This window comes from Cynocephalus volans, chromosome 3, assembly GCF_027409185.1.
Source record: "Cynocephalus volans isolate mCynVol1 chromosome 3, mCynVol1.pri, whole genome shotgun sequence".
NCBI lineage: Eukaryota > Metazoa > Chordata > Mammalia > Dermoptera > Cynocephalidae > Cynocephalus > Cynocephalus volans.
Genome location: NC_084462.1, coordinates 90,006,870 through 90,024,957, shown reverse-complemented (window position 1 = coordinate 90,024,957; position 18,088 = coordinate 90,006,870). Strand labels below are relative to the sequence as shown.

Here is an 18,088-nt window from a genome sequence, read left to right as displayed (position 1 = left end):
TCTAAAAATCAAAATCTTTTACAATAGAATTAAGAATAAAAACAAATATCACTAATCTTAGAATATAACTACAGACTGATCAAAAAGGGATATAAGAATAGAGATAAAATAACAAAGTAAAGAACAACAATTTAGCCACTATTTTATATGGCTAAACTACTGTACAATTTTCTTAAATGTAAATTTGGATACTTTTTCCTTTCAGTAATATCTTTCAATTGCTGATGACCTGTCAAACAATGCCACTACAACCACAAGCCCACCAAATGTCCTGTTTGCTGCAAGCCTTGCTCATACCTAACCTCAAAAGGAAACCTGCCAACATATGATAAAGAACTGTCAACTCAACATTACGCACATTTTTATTGTCATTTCTTTGCCCATTTTGCTCTTCATCTTGTTAAGTTTCATTTCTATTTTTTAACATAATGTCAAAAACTACATCAATAGAGATTATCTATACTTGCTGCCACTGCTCCTCATTTGACGTATTTCACTAAGGCCCTAATATGTTCATTTCTCTGTAGTCTATGGAATTCATGAACAGATGCTACTTCTCATTCTGTTAGATCTTCTTACTCCTACAAAGACTACCAATATCTCAAAATAATTTTACTATTTTGTTTGTTCTTAATAACGACTATTTATTAGTTGACTTGTTTTCAAAAACTTTTTATCTAAAAAAAAAAAAAAATCAAGTTTCCCTTCCTTGAATTTTAGCTTATTGCAAAATAAAAGTATGTCTGACAAAGGGAGCCAAGAGACCATCCTAGACAGATTCACATTGTATGTTCTCTGAACACAGGGGTATTGACTTTGTTTCCTTTCATAATTCTAGTGCCTAACAGACTGTCAGAAATACAATACTTGTAGATTTAATGAATGAATAAATAAATAAATAAATAAATATCTGCTCAGAATGTTTAACTTATAAACATTTCATAATGTTTTATATATATACAGAGGCAATGAAAGGTGCTAGGACAAAAAGACAGTTCTTGCCCTCAAGAGCCTCCATATAGGATGGAAGAAAACATGACCAAATAATTACAATATGATAAAAGCTACAACAGAGTTAGGTATAAAGGACTATGAGAACCCAGTAAATAACATGACCTCTGACCATGGCCACAAAGGCTATTTTTATGGGAGAACACTAAACTAACTTATCCCCTTCATGACCTTAAAAAAATCAAAGATATATTCCAAATACTCAACTTTTTGTTAACTCTAAGAAGCTAAATGTACAACTATAAACCCTTTTTCATCATTATATGCTACCTATCTAGCTTACTACTCTGATCATAGCCTCTGGAATTCCATGCAATAGCAGAAAAATACTAGCAAGAAATCTATTACTCTGTGCCATTCACACTAATTCTTCCATCATTACCAAAAAAAAAAAAAAAGAAAAAAAAGTGAGAACTTTATCAATGAAGGTATTTTATAGCAAAAATAGGTAATAAGTATGGTACATAAAAGGCTCTCTTTTAAAAGTAATAAACCACCTAATCATCCACAGACCTAAGGAACACATTAAGGTTGTATAGGCAGTATCATTAGAGCCAAGAACAGCTTGTAAAAGAATCAGAAGGGCCACCAGAATGTACCTATACCTAAGGCATTTCTGGCAGTGGGTTCTGTGCTACCACCTAATAGGTTGTGTAGGCAATACAAAGTGTGCATAATGGGTCTCACCTATTTACTCCATATCAATTAGATGTCAGCATCTCAGTGGGTCATGCTGACAATCCACTGCACTACACTATAAACACGAAAGTAATTATATCATTTATTAATATTTCTTATGAGAAAAAACCTTTGTAATGCAAACAGTGATGATATATTAACCTTTTAAAAATCAGGTAATAAAACAACCCTTTTTTGTCACCAAGAGGAGACAATGATAGGCTATACGCTAAGTAACCCTGTTATTTAGCAGAAGTTTGTACTACTCTAAGTCAGAAGATAGAAAAATAATTCATTTATTTGAAGTGGAATTAGACCGGGAACACTATCTATACTATCTAGGAATAAGCATCTGGACAGGCAAAGGTCCAAACAAAATACTTAAAGTTTAAAACCAATTTTCCTCCATAAGCAATATCAACTTATCTACAGTCATTGGCATACTTACCACACTGACTGAATTTCTCTTTTAGTTTCTGCCAAGTCAAGTCAAAAGGCAGCTAGAATGAAAAGAGGTATTAGTAACATATACACAAGGAAAAACAGAATTTTAAGTACCCTTTACATTTATTTGCTTACATTTCTGACAAATATCTGGTTGCCTTTGGAGCCTATTCTGTCTCTCATTCCGCTTCCCACTGGACCCGATAAAAATCCTCGATCCATGTCAATGCTCCTTTCCAGTATAGCTCCTATACCTGGTCCCATTCTGTCAAAGCTGGAACTCATCCGGTCCAGTCCCATCCCCATTCCTCCAGTCACACTGTTCATGCCACCCATTCCACCACCTAGATTTTCAAGAAAGGATGGGGGAGGATTGGGAAATTTTGTGTTTTTGTTTCAAAAACAGACGGAAAAAGAGAAGGAAGAGGAGGAAGGAGGGAAAGAGGAAGAAGAGAATCATTTTTGAGAAAGAAGAGGAGAGAAAAATTAATTCATTTACTTAATTAGACAGTACTTAAACATAAAATTATTTTCATACAGACAATACAACAATTTTCCGAGGAACAGAATTTAATTTGGTACACATTTGATTAGTTAAGAAATCTTAATTCTAGCTACTGTATAAATACATTACACATATATATATTTATCAAATTACATTCTGATCATAAAACACATTATATAAATCTTCTACCAATCACTTTACTCGTTAATAATAAAGAAGTTTTTAATCCTTATTTTTATTTTCCAACAAGACTAAGCATAATAATTGCTAGAACAAAGATATACGAAGACAAATTCAAAGTATTATAATTCCAGCATACATATTCCTCTCTTCATACTCTCCTAAATAATATTCCTTTCCTAGCTTACCTTTCACCCCAGTATCTTTACCTCTGTTTCCCACACAACTTCTTTTTTCATACCAATTCAATTTTCAATGATCACAGAAAAACATAATGTTTAATCTCAATATTATACAGAATTTGTGGAGGGAACAACAAAAAATGGTATCACTCCCCTTTGGCCAGACCTTGAGAATTTAGCTCTTAGCTCATACCTACTTCATTCTTATGTATTGACCCTATTTCCTGCCCCCTTTAATTATTCCAATCCTACCCATTCTCAAAACTTATCCTTTTTTCTTGCACCTAATAGGCCCACACATAGAAATTCATCATTCTCAAACTGGCTTTCTGTGAATAACAAATATAAAATTAGGGAAACAGAAGTATAAGTACTGAGATAAAAGAGGAAGGTAGGGAAGTTACAATTAATAGGAAAATGGCCAAGGCCAAAAGATGATAAAAGAAGGAATAAAATGAGGAGTATGGTACAACGGAAGTAGATGTCTTCAGCAGATAGGATTTTAGAATTCAATCTTAGAACAGTTCAAGCAGGCTATACTTCCTCTTTGTAAAATTTCATCAATTAAAGGAAGTCAATAAACTATGGAGAGCTCACAGAGACATGGCCAGGTAAGCAACAGAGGTCAAAAACTGAGCCATGTTATCAGGGTTAATACAAGTATAAGGCCTAAAACATAGCAGAGGAAACAGATGAAAGAGATTAAGCATTCCCGAGTGTTGCAAACTACTCTTGATTCTCATGGGAAAGGTTTAAGAGGAGAGGAAATAGCACTTCTTTCAACCTTATCCCTCAACCTCAGGAGGTCACTGAAAGTGTTATATCTGCATTTACCAAAACACACAAGATGTTCACAGATTAAATAACCTAGGCATAAATAGCTGTTTAGAACTAAGAAAGAAGTGAAGTTGGTGAAAAAGCAACAATCAGTGAAATCCCGATTCCCTATTTGGAAGGTTTTTGGATTGGTTCATAGTTAATATATTCTGGTGTTAGTTTAGAAATATCAAAGATGTAAAATTCAAACAGTCAATTTAGAAATTTTAAACAGTGATCAAAGAGAAAGGCTTAGCTCAATAACTATCAAAGGTTCTCAAATTATCACAATATATATTAACATATAAGAACAAAGTATTACTATACTACAATAACTACTCTTGCAAAGTCTTTGCAAGCATTCAAATATTACTGAATAAATTCTAGTAAAATTTAAACCTACTTATTCCAGATCCTACTGGACCCATGTTAGAAGCTCCTATTCTTCCTGCAAACCCTCCAATCATTGCACTGCCTAAACAAGGATGGAAAAATAATATACTAATTAATTTAAATAATCATACTTTAAAATTCTCAAGGTACTATGCTCTCAGAAGATGTACAATGACTGAAAAGTACAAAATTTTCTGGAAATAGGGTTCAAATATGTAAGATACTGAAAAAGAGAACGAGTACATTAAAATCCCTAAAATATTTTCTTTAGTTAATGTATTGTATAAAACATTATAAATTTCTGATTTCTCAAAAAAAAGAGATAAAAAAAAAAAGAGATAACAAATTTTGAAAAATATAACCTGCAAAAGGAAAAGAAGTATGCAGCCAGCCCTACCAAGTCTACCAAAGGAATCTCCAAAGCCTCGATTTATTCCAATATCACCACGTCCAAAATCTCGTTCCATGCTACTAGTCATCGCACCACGGTATAGCTCTGAAAAAGTCGTGCAACAAATTAACCCTTTTTCAAGCATATCAATGCATGGTAAACCATTCAGGAAAATATCTAAACTGAAAAGACAGCAAAAGTCACAAAACAGTCCGTGATTTACCTAACTTACCTCACACATGGCACACGTACTATCGCCATCCCATCATGCCTGGCCTTACCCCTAGTTCCCATATGCCCTCTGAAGACATCTATAGCACCCACTTCTAAGTGAAGGGTGGGGGGGATTATAATAACAGGGAACACTAAATGTAGCACACACATCCCACTGTATACATTTACCTACCTCCCACTCGGCCAACTCCTCCAAATCCTCCCATGCTATTCACTGCTTCCAGACCACTAAACCCAATTCCTATGGAATAAAGATTAATTTTGAGATTTGACTGTCAGTTACATAGCTGCAAGTACATTTTGTAAATATTAAGCTGCACCAGTAAGCTGTTCCTCCACCCTACCCTGTGCAGCTACTTCTTAACACATCACCTTCCCTTAAGTATATACTGGGCTCGATTTCTGCTAGCAGCCTTTAGAACACGAGCCAACAATAAACCATGACTTTTCTTCCCTCGGAATTTTCAACACAGTTTCTACTTTATTAAAAATGGCGATGGGTACATACAAAAAACAAATGCTTATACATACCTCCTCCAATTCTATTCATTCCTCCAAAACCTGGACCATCCATTCCCATACCTCAAATAAAATACACAGTACGTACTTTCAGTAAATTTTATTTTTATCACTAAAGAATGACATAATGCATTATAGCAAAATAGATACCACTGGTCTAGCCACAATGGAACACTAGAGAAACAGCAGGGTACAGGAGGGATGGTTGGAAATGCTATGCCATAGCAATTGTCTAATCATTAGTCTTCAAAAAGGTCTCTTTGAACGTATATTAGACAAGAAAGTAAAATTCACACCTACAATATTCAGTGAGAGAACATCCAGGACTTGGTAATCATTCACTTTTTTTCAAAACAGACACAGAAATATCACTATAGCAGATTTAGAGATCAGGCCAGAAAGTAAAGACTCCTCTAAACATAGCAGTTTAGGGAGTAGCAAAAAATTAAAAAATATAATAGTACATGTTTAAGAGGGTGGGTAGTATAACAGCCTAAGTGTAAGGGAGAAAATCTATTTGAATCAGAATGATTACCATAACTATTTTCATAATTTAAAGTGTGACTATATTATTTCAACAAAAGTAGACATCTGATAGCATTATTAGTCCATCAATTAAAACATTAGTTCTCAAAGCATGATGTGAGGACCCTTGAGATTCCAATAGGCCAAAACTATCTAAGTCATCAAATATTACGAAGCATTATTTGGTTGTTTTACTCTCATCTCATGAATATAAAGTGTAATAATTTTGCAGAGACTACATGATGTATGATAGTGCAACAAACCGAATGCGGAAGCAGATATAACAGCATGGCTGTCTTGTGTTAAGCCAAACATTAAAGAGATGTGCAAAAAGGTAAAGCGATGCCACTCTTCTCACGAATTTCTTTGTATCAGAAAATACTTTATTTTCTTAGAAATTATATGTAAGTTAACACATAATGGGTTTATTATTATTTTTAAATACATATGTAATTTTTTAATTTTTAAGTTTTCATTTATAGTAGAGTAAATATTGACAAATATAACCATATAAACAAAAGTACTTTGGGGTCCTCAACAAATTTTAAGAGTATAAAAGGGTCCTGACACCAAAAAATTTGAAAACAAGTCTCCAAGGATAAACTATAAGAGGCCAAATAGCTACCTGAAAAGCTGCCTTCCCAACTAGATATAGTAGTCCCCCCTTGTCCATGCGGAATACGTTCCAAGACCCCTAGTAGATGCATAAAACCGCAGATAGCACCAATTGCCATCAATCAGAACACGTTTCTGTTCACATCTTCCATTCACAAACTTAAAGCCTTTTCCATCTTAACTAAGCACTTATCACACACTGTGGCCATAACATTTGTAGTCTGAAGTATGGTAGCAGAACCAGCATTAATTTCTTTTTCCTTCTTCACAATTTCATGGAGAGAAGATTCGCTCTTACCACAGATCTTAGCAACTTCAGCATACAATTTTTTTCTTAAGTCAAGAACTTTCACCTTTTCACTTAAAGCAAGCACTATGCAGCTTCTCTTTGGCATATCTTAATTGCCAGCATCACTACTCTTCTGCTTTAGGGCCATTATTATGTAAAATAAGGGTTACTTGAACACAAGCACTGTGACACCCCAATAGTAGATCTGATAACCAAGATGGCAACTAAGTGACTAAGGGGAAGAGATTGCATACAACATGGGTAGGCTGGACAAAGGAGTGATTTACATCCAGGGCAGGATGGGGTAGGATAGCACAGGATTTCATCAAGTTACTCAGAATAGTACACAATTTAAACTTATGAATTATTTATTTCTGGAATTTTCCATCTATCTTTGAACTGATTCCATTTAATATCTTTGAACTAACTGACCACAGGTTACTGAAACTGCAGATGAGGGGGGACTACTTCATACAAATTTAAGTTGCCAATGGTAGTATTTCAACCATTCCATAAATACTATATATCCACGATATACAAGATACTGTGTTAAGCATTCTCTCTCTCTTTTTTTTTTTTTTTTGGCAGCTGGCTGGTATGGGGATCCAAACCTGCAACCTTGGTGTTACAAGGCTGTGCTCTAACCAACTGAGCTTAACCAGCCACCCCGTGTTCAGCATTCCTTTTCTGCCTTAAAGACATTTCAAAATTCACAGTGCTAAGAGGCTAGCTACAACACAGCATACCCAAGAGAAACCCTCTTGACCTATGCCTACCCTCTTTCATGTTAGCTGCTCTTAAGGTCTTATTCCTTTTTCAGACTGAAGTGACATCCTAAAATATCTAACTATAAACGAGAGTTCTTTAAACATATTATAGACTAGTAAATGTAATCTTTATTATCTAGCAAATGTATCATTTTAAACTATTTAAAAGGTCAGAACACTTACCACTTGGACCTAAATTTCCCATTACACCACCTATGTTCAACTGGCTGGCACTAATAGGCTGTCCACCTGGACCAAGTCCCATTCCAATGCCTCCAAGACCACCTAAAACACAAATGAGAACAATGTTACTAAGATCCACATACGATTCATTAACTGGCACTAAAATCTCTTCAAAGTTATATGCCTATAGTAGTACCTCTAAAATTCTGCAAATTTGCAAATAAGAGCACTGGTTTTTGTTTTAATTTAGAGAGCAGCACACTGAGGATTAACCATAATGCCATTAATTAATGAGAAGTATTTTATGATGTAGGTCCATCGTACATCCCACTTAAAGGCATACTGAAAGGACTAATGAAACACCAAGAGGATTTTGAATAATATCATGACCTTGTAAATGGCATATTTATCTGAAATAAGCATCTTGCCCACATTTGTAGAACCACCTAAAATCTCAGAATTACTTTTACAATGGTTCAAGTTAAACTAAAAAGTCAACAAACATGAAAACATACTACTTAATAAAGCAAATATTACATAGTCTAGTTTTATCATTGACATAAATATTTACTTACATTATATAGTACCTTAAGTGTTTCCCTATCTATGATTCATTGATGATGAAATCTGAGATCTTAAGTTACTTGCACAATGTCATTTAGCTATGTGATTAAACTAAGACTAGAAGTCTTCTGTCTCTAAATCCAGCAATCATTTTACTACCTCTTTTAAAATAAACTAATTAAATTAGTTGCAAATAGACGTTAAGAAGTACAATTTGATGACCTTAAAAACAGTAAAACTAATTAATATTTGGTTGGGGATTGTTTTATTCTACTAAATCTATTGTTTTATTCTACTAGTCAAAGTAGCATTACTAAGTCTTAGGGACTGAGAAAACCATATACTATATTCAATTTTTTTTTTAATTAGACTACAGATGCATGTTGTATTAAATTGTAAAGTTCAATGCGCAGGAAGTATCATTTTCCCACTCAGTCCCCAAAAATGATCCACCTGGGAAGCAGCAGCACAGTGGACCACCACCAATGCTTATGGGTACACCATACAGCAATATGTTCATCTCTGGTATCATTCTTCCCTAAAAGGAACCAGGACACCTTGAAGGCTGGCCAATCCCATGTCTTGGAAGAAAATAAATCAAAACGGATTTGGGAAATCCTGTTTTTACGAAAAAGTAAGAATATCAGAGGCTAGGGAAATGAAGAGGCTTGCCAAGTTATAATAATCTGAGCAAAGGAAAAGAGAGAGGGAAGGAAAGAGAAAAAATGGAGAAGGGTGTTAATAATGATTGACTTAGCTTCAACAAACTGATTCTGTCAAAGTTGTTTAAGTTCATATATCTCAATAGAGAAGAGTATATAGAAATGTAAATCTCTAGAATACATATCATATAAAACTATGAACGTACTAGGATAGGTTTTCTCTAAATACACAGAAGAGTATTAACAGCGGAAAAGTAAATTAGGAGCCCATACATAAAGCTAGGATCTTGAGTGATGACAGATTAAGTAAACTTGGGGAAAGGGAGAAAGACTGCAATATTCAAAGACACATGGCTGAGAATTCTCCAGAATTTATTTTTAAAAACTGAATTCTCAGATTGGGAAAGCCAGTAAATAGTAATCCACACCCACACTCTAGTAAAACTACACACCAAAGACAAAGATCTTAAAATCAGCTATATGAACAACACAGACCACCTATAAAGAAAAGACAATCCAACAGATAGCTGACTTAATAGCAACAATGGACACCAGAACACTGTATAGAATGTTTTGAAAATACTGAGAGAAAATAACTATCAATCTTAAAGCATATAACCAGTGAAACTATCTTTGAAGATATTTACAGAAAAACCAAAATCATGAGAATTTTCTAATAACAGATCCTCATTAAAAGAGCTTCTAAAATACATGCTTCAGAGGAAAAAATGTTAGTGCCAGAGTCTGTGAAAGCAGAGGAATAATGAGACAAGAAAATGGAAAAAAATAATTATGTCTAATTGTGGGACTGAAAAAAAAAAGCAAGTTCTTTGTATATTCTGGATATTAATCCTTTGTCAGATGTATATTTTGCAAATATTTTCTCCCACTCTATTGGCTGTCTTTTAACTCTGTTAATTGTTTCTTTTGCTGTGCAGAAGCTTTTTAGTTTGATATAATCCCATTTGTTTATCTTTCCTTTGGTTGCCCGTGCTTTTGGGGTGGTATTCATGAAGTCTGTGCCCAGTCCTACTTCCTGAAGTGTTTTCTCCTATGTTTTCTTTAAGAAGTTTTACTGTTTCAGGGTGTATATTTAATTCCTTAATCCATTCTGAGTTGATTTTAGTACATGGTGAGAGGTATGGGTCTAGTTTCATTCTCCCGTATATGTATATCCAGTTATCCCAGCACCATCTGCTGAAGAGGCAGTCTCTTCCCCATCTTGGTGCCTTTGTCAAAGACCAGATGGCTGTAGGTGTGTGGGTTGATTTCTAGATTCTCTATTCTATTCCATTGATCAGTGTGTCTGTTTTTATGCTGGTACCATGCTGTTTTGGTTCTTATAGCTTTGTAGTATAGTTTAAAGTCAGGTAGTGTTATGCCTTCAGCTTTATTTTTTTTGCTCAGAATTGCTTTGGCTATGTGTGGTCTTTTGTTATTCCATATAAATGTCTGAGTAGTTTTTTCCATTTCTCAGAAAATGTCATTGGAATTCTGATGGGGATTGCACTGAATTTGTATATCACCTTGGGTAGTATGGACATTTTCACAATGTTGATTCTTCCAATCCAATAGCATGGGATATAAAAACAAGTAACCCAATTAAAAAATGGGCAAAAGAGCTAAATAGGCATCTCAAAGGAAGATATACAAATGGCCAACAGACACATGAAAAAATGCTCAACATCACTCAGCATTCAGGAAATGCAAATCAAAACCACACTGAGATACCATCTCACCCCAGTTAGGATGGCTAATATCCAAAAGACTGTGAATGATAAATGCTGGTGAGCTTGCAGAGAAAAAAGAACTATCACATATTGTTGGTGGGACTCCAAAATGGTGCAGCCTCTATGGAAAATGGTATGGAGGTTCCTCAAACAATTGCAGATAGATCTACTATATGACCCAGCTATCCCACGGCTGGGAATATACCCAGAGGAATGGAAATCATCAAGTCGAAGGTATACCTGTTCTCCAATGTTCACTGCAGGACTATTTACAATAGCTAAGAGCTGGAACCAGCCCAGATGTCCATCATCAGATGAGTGGCTATGGAATATGTGGTATATCTACACAATGGAATACTACTCTGCTATAAAAAAGAATGAAATACTGCCATTTGCAACAACATGGATGGACCTACGGAGAATTATATTAAGTGAAACAAGTCAGGCACAGAAAGAGAAATATCACATGTTCTCACTTATTTGTGGGAGATAAAAATAAATAAATAAATACACAAATAAACTGGAGGGGGAGGGAAGAAGACACAACAGTTACAATTCCTTGAAGTTGATAAGACAAGCGAACAGATATGAAGTTGTTGGGAGGGAGGGGGAAGAAGGAGGAGGGAGGGAGGTTTCGGTAATGGGTCACAGTAATCAACCACATAGTATATAGACTAAATTAAAGTAAATTTAAAAAATAAAAATAAAATTTAAAAAAAATCAATATAGAACTAAAACACTCAGCAATAACAGCATACAATTAAGTAGGAAAGTGGTTAGAATTAAAGCATTCAAAGATCACTCTACTATTTAGTAAGAATAATTATTAATTTCAGGCTTTATACAGATATATTAAATATCTAGGATAACCACTGAAAAATAGAGCTCGGAGAAAGATAAATATTTGTACAAAGTAGAAAATGGAACACAAAATAAGATAATGAAAATTAGTCCAAATAAACAAATAAAAGTAAACTCTTTGATTTCATGAAAAAGACTGTGAAACTGATTTTTTTTTAAATCTAGTCCCAGCTATAATGCTGTTTATAAGGGGCACATCTAAAACAGTGGAAAATAAAAGGATAGGAAAAATGTATCAGGCAACAAAATAAAGCTCTTGTACTTACATTAATATTAGACAATAGACTTACAGGTAATTTTAATACAGATAAAATCATTCTATAATGATAATATTTTTGATTCACTAGGAAAATGTATCAATTCTAATCTTGGATGCACCTACTAAGTTAGCTTCAAAAAATTTAAGTAAAAACAGGAAAAAAATGGACAAATCCACCATTCTAATGGGAGATCTTACCATACACATTTCTCAGTAATTGATAGCACAAGCAGACAAAATTAATAGTAAGGATATAAGAAAATTTAAATGATTAACACACTTATATAACAGACATATATAGTACACACTGCACTCACCAAGCACACCCAGAATACTTTAAAAAATGGTAGGCCATCCATAACGTGAGTCCAAAATAATTCCAAAGAATTATAATGACACAGACCATATTCTCTGACCACACTAAAGTTAAGTTAGAAATTAATAAGAAAACTTTTGCATTTGGAAATTCAAAAATTATATTTTCAAATAATACATGACTAAAGAAGAAATCATAATAATTTTAAATACTATAAAAACTAAATCACAATAAAAACACTCCATATCAAAACCTGTGTACAGCAGCTAAATTTACAGCCATAACTGTTCATTGGAAAAGAGAGACTGCAAATTACTAAAGTAATATGCATTCAACTTAAGGAGTTGGGAAAAAAAATAAGAGACTAAACCCAAAGAAATAGCAGGAAGGAATTACTAAGAGCAGAAATCAAAGATACAGAAAACAAAATTCACTTCTATGAAAACACTAATAAAACCGACAAATATCAAGGAAAACCAAGAAAAAAAGAGAAATTGCAAACCTTTGGAATTTATAGGATAACTGAACCATAAATGTAGCTGAAATTTAAAAGACACAATTTTACACCAGTAAATCTGAAAACGGACGAAAATGGAAAAATCCTTAGAAAAAAAAATTAGCAAAACTGACTCAAGATGCAATAGAAAATATGAACAATTACTAACTAAAAATCTTCCCTAAAACAATCCTTGAAGGCCAGATAGTTTTACACATAACTTCTAGCAAATATTAAGAGAACAGATAATTCTAATAGGAAACAAAACAAACACTCCCCAATTCAGTATTGTTTCTGATAACTGAAAATTAGAAGAGCCTAAAAAATAGAAAAATGTATAAAATGTGATATTAGCAGTTAAAAATGAAAAAACTAGAGCTACCAACATAAATGAATCTCAAAAACAATTTTAAACAAAAAACAGCAAGTTACAGAATAATATATATGATATGATGTCACTTACACCAAATTTTAAATCCAGCAAAACAATTACATATGTTTTCTGGATGTAAAAATGTGTAATCAAATTATTAAAACCTAAATGACAAACACTATTTATAAGTTGTTTCCTCTGGGTAAGGTATGTGTTGGGAAGTCGGTAGGAGAGAGGAGAAATCTTCACTTCATCTGTAAAATTTTATTTAAACAATATCTAAAACAAATATGGCATATGACAGCTAAACAAATAATTTTATTTTCATCTGTATGTTTAAAATATTTTACAATGAAAACTTTAATAATAACCAGAGAGGGTGCAGTGAAACACTAAGAACAAGAGCAATTTTATTGAGTGCTTACATTATGCCAGAACTGTTTTAAGGGCTTTTCATGCATCAACTTAGTAATACTCGTGCCAATGCAAGGAAGTAGGTACTATCGTTATTCCCATTTTTCAGATGGGGCATTGAGACACAGATTGTTAAATACATTACACTGTTGTTTTACAATTCTTTGGAAAACAATTTGATAATACTAATCAATAGGTATACCTTGAGACCCTGTCCTTAAATCTACTTCAGGATATCTATCTTAAGGAAATAACCAAAAACATAACAAAGATTTGCATAAAAAAATGCTATAAGTTAATCTGCTGGTTATTAAAGAAATAAAAGTTAAACACCGAAAATACATAACAGGGAAATAGTTAGGAAGCATCTATAAGGTAGACTATTATACTACCAATAAAAATACCTGGAAAGAATTTTCAACATAGAAAAACACTTATACTCTAAGTTAAACAAACAAACAAAAAAACCACAATTATTTACATGGTAGTTCACAACTACATAAAAAAATATACATAGAAGAAAGAAAACACACAAAAATGTTATAATTATTACTTGTGGATAGTGAAATTACAAGGGACTTCTTTCCCTCATGTGTATGAACTTACCAAATATTTTAGTATTTATTGCTTATATAGTCAAGAAAAACTACCAAAAAGGAAAAAAAAAAGGCACATAACATCTATCTTCTCAATCTTCTGAATAAATAGCACCAAACTATCGCTGTAACTCCAAACTAACCCCAAACTGTGAGCAAGGTAGGATGTAAGCATCAAAATAAAGAGTTTTGCTTAGTATATAATAAAATTGAAAAAGAATAGTGTGTTTCTAATAATAGCTTTTACTTACGTGGTAATTGTGGTGTTTTACTGTCATGTGAACGGTAGTCTTCATGAGGGACAGACTTGTCATCCTAATTGCAAAAAAAGTTTATTACATGGTTAATACATTACTGAAAAGAATTGTAACTTAGATGACAGCAGATAAAAGATTTGAAGAGGTTGGAGGATTGAAGTGATATACAGGAACTCACCATTTTCACATGCATAGGTCTATCAAATAAAAACTGCCCATTGAACATAGCTGTTGGTTCAGTCAAGGAAAGCCAGTTAAGACGACTACAAATTACACTTAAGTACAAACTGTATTTTAATAGTCTTACTTAGAGTCTAACCCTAATATTTTAATTAACATCTTTAACATTTACTCATCTATAGTCAAAGAAAAATTAATTCTTTGCTTTATAGTTTTATTTTATAAATTAGACATATTCTTTTAATTCAACCATTGAAAAAAGAAAAATAAGGTCTCATTTAAAGCAACTGCATTAATGTACAATGTATTATATAACTGTCAAAGTATGTACACATATAATTAGTTGTGATACGAAGAGAGAGTAGAAAAAACCTTCATACCACCCCTGTACAATATGGCTAATTCAAGTTTTAAGAGTGACTTTAGTACTTGGACATAGTAAAGGTCTTATGTGCTGGAGACTAAAGTCTAACATACATTTCTAAGCCAGGCAACCTTAAATTCTATGACCCCCACAAAATGGTATCAAGCTTCTTCAACCTCATTATATAACGCTAAAATGTAAATCAGGATACATATCGCTTGAACTGCTTCAATTGCTTGCTCAAAAGTGACAGTGCCCATTCCTCTGCTCTTGCCATCTTTGTCTTCTTTAATATCTGCCCGCTTTACAGTTCCAGCTATGCTGAACACTTCCTTTAGCTTCTTCCAACCAACTTTGAAGTCAAGCTTAACATAAAATTATATAGTTACATATCTAATAAATCCCTCTCCCATTTATAAATACAAAAGTATCTTTTCTAAACTCTCAGAACTACAAAGAACTATAATTCTTGTTCAACAATATATCAATAATGTTCAAATAAAAAAATCTTGAGTAGTTTAAAATCAGTTAAGCTCCATCTACATAGTGCCTTATTATTCTTTTTAACTCTCAAAATCATCTCTCAACTGCTCAACCTGTTTGTATATTTGAAACTTGCACATCTATTTTTATCAAAAGAAATTCAGGTTTTGGAAAGTATTATCAATTTCACTGACTCAAAAGCTTAGAACAAGTAACAAACCAACTACAACATACACATTCACAAATATCAAGCCTACAAGAAAGAAACCCATTTACCAATATGAACAAAAACATATAATTAAAGTATTAATTTCAAGAACTGCTTAAATGTTTATAGATTCCACAGTTCTATTTAAAATTCCTAAATAGTTGTATTTAAAATTCTAACCTCATATGTATACTTAAATTACATTCGAGTTTACAATAATTACATTTCACTTACTTTACCAAAAAATAAGCAAAATGCTCTGCAAACCTATAACCCATTCATCTAATTAAATAATCTAATGATTAGAACTAAGTGTCTGAATGACAAAATTTTAGACTAAAGCTTAAACTTACATTAGCAACAAAAATTGTGGAACCAAGTCTACCAGCCTGCAAATTACTGATAACCTCAGGAGGAATGTTTGGATTATTGAGAATGGAAGGTGGTAAATTCATCAACCCAGATCCCATATCAGGGACATGTCCTCCTGGAAAAGATCCTCCTGTTCGTTGCAATGCCCTACGAGCATTTTCTCCATCAGGATCCTATAACACACATTGAATGTTAAATGCCACTAAATACATCAATAAATCTACATATTAAAATAACGACTTCAAATTCTACAGTAGCTGTCCCATCTGGCTCAAGTTATTGACCCTTTTGAAGAGTGAGCTTTTTTTCTCATCCAGAGAATTTTTTCTCATCCATAAAAACCTGTGGACAGACAAAAGATTTCAGTCTCCAGGGATGTCAGTAAATACCTCTTTCCAATCACTAAAGTCACTTAAGAACTTGAAATTAGTTTAATTTTGCACTCACATTAGTGTGCAAGTATATGACACATACACATAATAAGTACACATAACTCAAAGAGGAGTGAGGTACTTACTGTGATTCTTTTATTTCCAAAATGCAGTAATTGTGAATTCTCACCACTGGATGCCCAATGGAATGAATGTCAAATTCAGAATAATTCAAAGCTTTTCAGTAGCAGAACAGACTTATAAAAGCCAGGAATATTAGGGTAGAGAACCTAGTATAATCCGTAAATTTCATTCCTGAACAAAATACAATTATCTACCTTCTAACCTCTTACCTTCCTCTACAATGATCTGAGATGCGGGCAGGGGAAAGATAAAGGAAGGCTAAGTGTACAAGTGAAGAATGATATTAAACATTGTATTTTTTTTCAGTTCATTAATTTTATAAAGATAAATATCCTATCTTTAAACTAAACCAAAAAAGCAAGTTTAAATGTTCTTCTTATTCACTCCATTAAGTGGAATGCAAAAAACAAAAACAAATAAACAAAATACCACATAAACACACTGATGGACTATCATATGCAATACCAAATGATTATGCTAAAGGTCACAATCAACTCTACTCTGCAGACCTCAGTCTGAGGATACTAATAAAACTAAGGTGGGATGACTTTAATAAATTCTCTAGGATGGCTGAGAGAGTAGAAGGTGAAAAGGTGAATGCAAAAATAAAGGTATTCTGGCTTCCAACGTATTTCTTCACTATGAAGAAATAAAAAGAATTACACAAGTAAAAAAATAAATGTTATCAAAGAATTCTATAAAACTTTTAAGTTAATACATAATAAGTGTTTTAGGTCTGAAGATTCAAAAACTTGTACAAATATAAAATTTAGGATAGTGATTACCTATGGGAGAAGGAGGACAACAAAGTAGGGAAGATGCTTCTCAAACTAGGTTGTTTGTGCTTTCCATTAATAAAGCATATTGCTATGTACTGATTTGTGTTTTATTCAAATCTATAAAGTATTTCCATTATTAAGCAACTTTAATAATCAGCTATAAGAATATCTAGTATATTTCTCACATTAAACAATACAATCTAAAAATTTTAAATGTCTATATTCAATAAAGTCAGCACCTAAAGTTTGTCACCTTTAAATTTCTTGGTCGCGAAGTTTTTTTAAATTATGTGCCTCTGTTTGTAACAACTTAGAATAAATCAAATATATAGAATAACTTCTTAAGGGCAAAATAACTTCTACATACAAGTAAAACTATCATCAATATACAATGCATCTACGCTACTAAAAAAATGTTGTAGTCAGACAAATACATTACAAAAAATGAAAATCCAAAGAAAGCATGCTGTTATAGTCAAATATTTAAATTCCAAATATAAGAAACCTTACCTCTTTAATATTCAGGGGTCTTCCACTAAGTTCATATTTGTTCATAGTTTCCAGTGCTTTCTTTACAAATTCTTCATCTTTAAATTCAACCACACTTAATGGGAAAAAAAATTTATAGGAAATCGTTATGTACTAAGATTTTTTTCCAATTAGAAGTTTAATTTGAAATACTTAAAAAAAAAAAAACAAAACAGAATTCTTACCCACAACCCTATATCCAGGTAGAGTTGTCAATATATGCAAAAGAGAGAAAGTTTTAGATCAGTAGATGAAGTTAATGGTATATTCGCACATCTAAGTCATTAAAAGCAGTCAATATACAATCTCTTTTCATCTTTTACACCTCCAGAACATAACAGGCAAGTGACCACAAATTTTCCATGAACTTTTTAATTTGTCTGTTTAAAATAGTAGAAT

General features: G+C 32.8%; 1 protein-coding gene across 2 annotated transcripts in view; it reads right to left on the bottom strand.

Annotated features, from left to right (window-relative positions):
• Nucleotides 1–18,088, bottom strand: part of MYEF2 (myelin expression factor 2) — a 33,320-nt gene that overhangs the window by 4,223 nt on the left and 11,009 nt on the right. Inside the window, exons 4-16 of one of the 2 annotated variants that reach the window (XM_063091181.1) lie at nt 17,875–17,882; nt 17,672–17,765; nt 15,849–16,040; nt 15,016–15,169; nt 14,439–14,488; nt 14,255–14,318; nt 7,733–7,834; nt 5,366–5,416; nt 5,007–5,075; nt 4,607–4,705; nt 4,220–4,291; nt 2,269–2,477; nt 2,138–2,189 (exon numbers count right to left, since the gene is read on the bottom strand). In XM_063091181.1, the coding sequence (XP_062947251.1) occupies nt 2,138–2,189; nt 2,269–2,477; nt 4,220–4,291; nt 4,607–4,705; nt 5,007–5,075; nt 5,366–5,416; nt 7,733–7,834; nt 14,255–14,318; nt 14,439–14,488; nt 15,016–15,169; nt 15,849–16,040; nt 17,672–17,765; nt 17,875–17,882 (1,216 nt within the window). The remainder of the gene's footprint in view (nt 1–2,137; nt 2,190–2,268; nt 2,478–4,219; nt 4,292–4,606; nt 4,706–5,006; nt 5,076–5,365; nt 5,417–7,732; nt 7,835–14,254; nt 14,319–14,438; nt 14,489–15,015; nt 15,170–15,848; nt 16,041–17,671; nt 17,766–17,874; nt 17,883–18,088) is intronic. The other variant, XM_063091182.1, reaches the window with a different exon arrangement.